The sequence below is a fragment of the Belonocnema kinseyi genome, chromosome 7 (assembly GCF_010883055.1).
Source record: "Belonocnema kinseyi isolate 2016_QV_RU_SX_M_011 chromosome 7, B_treatae_v1, whole genome shotgun sequence".
Lineage (NCBI taxonomy): Eukaryota > Metazoa > Arthropoda > Insecta > Hymenoptera > Cynipidae > Belonocnema > Belonocnema kinseyi.
The window spans coordinates 83047799-83052823 of record NC_046663.1 but is presented as its reverse complement, the minus strand read 5'-3'; the positions used below and the strand labels follow the sequence as shown (position 1 = coordinate 83052823).

Here is a 5025-nt window from a genome sequence, read left to right as displayed (position 1 = left end):
TGCAAAATACGGTAAAAGGTGAGTACACAAAAATTGTGTACTTTAAAAAGATCTAAAAATTTGTTATCAACCACTTTTTGATAGGATGCGTATTTTTGGCTTTAATCATGAAAAACATCATTAACAGTCAAAAAAATCTGCCCGCCGCGTGGGCACATTCCTATCACAACTTTTGTCTTTTAATTTCTTTTTCGTCTCGTGTGTGGGGTTTCAAAAAATTTAACTTTTTATGTTTTTGATGATATTTTTTACGACTAAAACTAAAAACAGAACTATCAAAAAATTATTCATGATAAATAAATCATTTTTACATTCTCATCAGAGAAGGTATTAGATTTGTATAAAATTTGACCTCCTTAGTTTTTGTCAAAAGGTTCACGTTTTGAGACCCCCTGAATCCGAAAAACAGATTTTTACGAATGTGTATATCTGTCTGACTTTATGTCTGTTTTTATGCCTGTATGTTTTTCAGTCTGTGAGCACGATAACTTTTGAACAAAATTCATCTATTAGATTAGCCTTTGGTACACTGTTTTAGTGTCCTAAGCTAAATGCCAAATTCGTTAGTCAGACATTTTGGATAAAAATATACTAAAAGTAAGCCCATTTTGAACATTTTTGAGTACACATTTTTTCATGATTCAAAAATTCTCTGTATAGTTCTCCATAAAACTTGGAAAGAAAAATGTTATTTTTCGATAGCCCTACAAGATTATCATGTCAAATTTTTGAATTTTTTCAAATAATTGAAAATTCAAATTTTGACCGCACAAAAACTAACCAAAAATAAAAAATGGCATTTTTCGGTCAAACTATGCAAGATAGAAAAAAATAACCAGACAAACATTATGTACACAAAAAATATCTACAAATTTGTTATGAATCACTTTTTTATAGGACACGAAGTTTTTGTTTTATTTATAAAAAAAACATTGAAAACCCAAAAGTTAAATTTTTCGACACACGACACAAGCTAAGCAAAAATAAATAGATAACATTCTTTCACCGAAAGTAGAGCAAAAGAATTTTTTTTAATGGTTTTTTTACATTCTCATCAAAGAAGGTATTGGTTGTGTACAATTTGACAATCCCCCCCCCCTCCTGTTTTTGTCAAATATCCACGTTTTGAAACCCCCTGAATCCGAAAGATAGGTTTTTACGAATGTGTCTGTCTGTCCGTCTGTCTGTATATATTTATGCCTGCCTTCCTGTCTGTCAGCACTCGTTTAGTGCCCTAAACTGAGGGCCAAGTTCGTTAGTCAGCCATTTTGGATAAAAATTGAAAAAGTGAGCCCAGTTTGAATATTTTTGAGACCATTTGTTTCAAAATTCCAGAATTCTCTGCACGGTTATTCATACTATTTAAAAAGTCGAACAATTTATGCTAATTACTTTTTTCATACAATAAAAAATTATTGGATTTGTAGCATTTACAAAATTTTAAAAAACACACGAAAATGAACCTTTTAAGCCAATTCACGGACGATATGAAAAAATGGCAAGAAAAGAAAAAGTTTGATTTCTAAATGCACTAGAAGACTATCATAAAAACTTTTTGAATTTTCTTGATAAATGACAAATTCAAATTTTGACAGCATACAAAATAATGGAAAATCCAAAATTGACATTTTTTCATACAACATTTTTACAGTATTTCAAATAGTCTCAAATATATTAATGCATTTTCAAAAAAAAAAAATATATATATATATATATATAATTTAGAAGCTAAAAACGGTAAGGCTGATCATCAAACCGTATGTGTAAAGTTTAAATCATAAAGAAAACATTGTAAATGAGCTAATTCAGTTTATGGAAAAACGACAAAAGTTGCAATAAAACGTTTGATAACAGAAAATTTTTTTAAGAATGCGCATTTTTTTAAACAGGACAATGAAACTTCGTCTATTTTAATACCAATGCAAGTTACGAATTATAATAATATAAATTTATGGGAATGATATAAATTTTCAGGGATAAACTCGAGTGCGAAGTACGAGATACGTGTTGAGAATGTGTTCGTTAAAGCCGAAGGAGCTTTAACAAAAGAGAATTCACAATCACCAAATTACTGCTGTCGATGCTTTCACCTTTAGTTTTAAAAGTGTATGCACAAAGATCGAGCGCGAATAAATATATCATCGAGCCAAAATATATCATAAATATATCATCGAACCAAACTTAAACCACATAAACTATAACACAATACAAAAACATATTATAAAACAATGAAGTAAAGAATTAGTTTTAAAAATAACTTTTTTCTATAAGCTTGAAAATAAAAATAATATTTATAGAAAAAGTTCTGAAAAATAAAGAACAAGTTTGGGCAAAGAAACAGAGGTTTAGCAACTGACAGTAATGAATAAATGAAAAATGAGGCCATATTGAAAAATGGATATTTTTATTAAACATAAGAGGAACAACGAATTGTCTCATAAACTCATAGAGCAAGTTATAATTTCAATCGCCGCATCTCTTTCACAGCAATATTTCACATTATTAACAATGATTCATCTAATAATAGAACAATAACAAATATGTATTACAACAGCCTACATAAGATATTTCCATTTACGAGGAATAAAACCGTAAAAATGCTGCTACACACGTATCTAAAATTCGATATGGTTTTTACGTAATCACTGAAATGCCTATTTTAATCTAAAGAGAGAAAAGGGTTTCTCTGAGTTATGGCATACACACGATAATAACAAAGAAGAATTTACTGAACAGCTCTTCATTCACGAAGAAATATTGTGCATATAAGCGGACGCAGAATTCAGGAGTCCCAGTCGTTGCTTTTGCTTTCGCTGCTCCGTCATCTACAACAACAAATAATAAGTACTTTTAATTTTTCCCTAACAGCTTTGTTTAAAATTGTCCAAACTAAAATATTTATATTTTGAATGCAAATTGCAGTTCATTTTCAATTTTTTTAAAAATTTTTTTGTTACTCACTCAAATTGTAAAATCGACAAAGTTCAAATAAGCAGTGCTTTCTTTTTACAATTCTCTATTCTTTATGATTCTTAAAAATTTTTATGTTTTGGCTTTGCATATTAAAATATTGGTAGGTAGAATCTCAGTTTGAATTTACTTCTTTAGAAACTAAAAGAACGGTTTAATTCCTAGACTTAGTTTAGTTTCGAATACAGACATTTAAAAGTATTATTTGAACATCTTTGAATACTTTATACTGTTTTCTAACATCAGATTTTATAGCACGAAATTCTCTCAAACAGGGGAAATTGAGTGACTTTTTAATAACAATTTTTTTAATATTAATTTTAGACGAAATATTTTCACTTTGAACCAAACTGTTTAACTTTCAAGTAAAAGAAACGAATTTACAACAAAATAGTGGATTTGTTAACCAAATGGTCGAATTTTGAATAACAACAAAAATTACCTTCAAACAAGAAGAGTTGCACTTTTAACCAAATAGTTAAATCTTCAACCAAATAATTCCATTTGCAACAAAATAATTCAATTTTCGAACAGGAAAAAGAAGTTTTAATTCAAATCTTCAACAAGAAATATTTATTTTTAACAAAGTAGTTTAATTTTCAATAAAAAAATATTATAATTTTGTAAAAAAATTCAATTCAGCAAAACAGACGAATTTTCAATAAAAAAATTAAATCCTTAGCCAAAGGAGATTAATTTTCAACTCAAAACGCTCAATTTTTAACAAAAAAACTTGAATTTTCCAGCCAAAAAGAAGAATTTTCTACAAAACAGTTGAACTTTTAACTAAAAACTATCAGTTTAAAAAAAGAGATAAGACGATTTTTCAACAAACAAGGTACATTTTCAACTAAAATGATGAATTTAAAAAAAAAGGAATTTTTAATAAAGCAGTTCCACTTTCAACCAAGTAGTTCAGTTTTTAATTAAAGATGAATTCTCGATGAAAAATGTAATAGTTGATATTCAAGTCAAAAACTATTTTTTTTTAAATAAAAAAAAGTTGAATTCAATAAAAAAGACGAATCCGCAAGAAAATAGTTTAATCATCAGCAAAGATAGATTAGGTTTTAACCAAACATTTGAATTTTTCGCCAAATAAGATACAATTTCTACCAAAAGAGATGATTAGAAAAAAAAGAGTTGAATTTTAAACCAAGAAAGATAATACAAGAGAAAAAAACAAGTAATCGGACTTTTAATCAAGAAGATTAATTTCCTACCAAAAAGACGTATTCTCTGCAAATCAGTTTGATTTCTTACAAAAACGAGACAAACTTTTGACAAAACGGTTAAATTTTAAAGCCAAAAAGAGGAATTGTCTAGGAACAGTTAAATTTTCAAACCGAAAATATGAATTGTAAACCAAAAAATTTCATTTCCAACCAAGTGGTTAAGTTTAAAATTAAAAAATACCAAGTAACAACGAAAAAAACACGAATTTAAAAAAAAATAGTTAAATTTTCAACCAAAGAGATAAATCTTTAACTAATATACTTAATTTTTATCAAAGCGAGTCAACAGTCAAGCAAATAATTTCATTTTGAGTAAAAAAAAGAATAATTTTCAGTAAAAAGGAATAAGTTTCTATTAAAAATGATGAATTTTCAATTGCAACCTGTAAATTTCCAACCAAAAATGACATAGTTAAATATTTCTGTGTTTAAAATCATTCTCTTAATCAAGAATATTTTCTCTTTTTCAAAGTTCCATCATTAATAATTAAATCGTGATACTCATGGGTATGATTAAATATTTCGTTTTAAGACTTGTAATCCCGTCTCACGATAATTAATGCTTAGAATGTTAATTTGAAACTACACTCTTCAATGCTCCTAAACGCAAATAAAAAACAGTTTAAATTTGAGCACCTAAAAAATGTTTTACATTTAAAAAACATTTAATTTGTATCGATTCAGTGAAACAATATTTTAGTTTTTAAGTTTTACGTAATACGAGGGTAGTTCAATAAGTCCTTAGAATGGCCAACAGATGGCGTGCGAATCGCTCCAAATCATCTGTTTTCAGTCAGCACCACTCCCGACTAGATATATG

The 5025-nt window shown here is 27.7% G+C and overlaps 1 protein-coding gene across 5 annotated transcripts in view; it reads right to left on the bottom strand.

Moving 5' to 3' along the window:
- Positions 1 to 2387: 2387 nt before the first annotated feature.
- The window catches only part of LOC117176035 (inositol 1,4,5-trisphosphate receptor), a 149557-nt gene continuing 146919 nt past the window's right edge, over positions 2388 to 5025 (bottom strand). For all 5 annotated transcript variants that reach the window (XM_033366010.1, XM_033366011.1, XM_033366013.1 and 2 more), the window contains one exon: positions 2388 to 2825. In XM_033366010.1, coding sequence (XP_033221901.1) covers positions 2745 to 2825 — 81 coding nt within the window. In that variant the 3' untranslated portion in view covers positions 2388 to 2744. The remainder of the gene's footprint in view (positions 2826 to 5025) is intronic.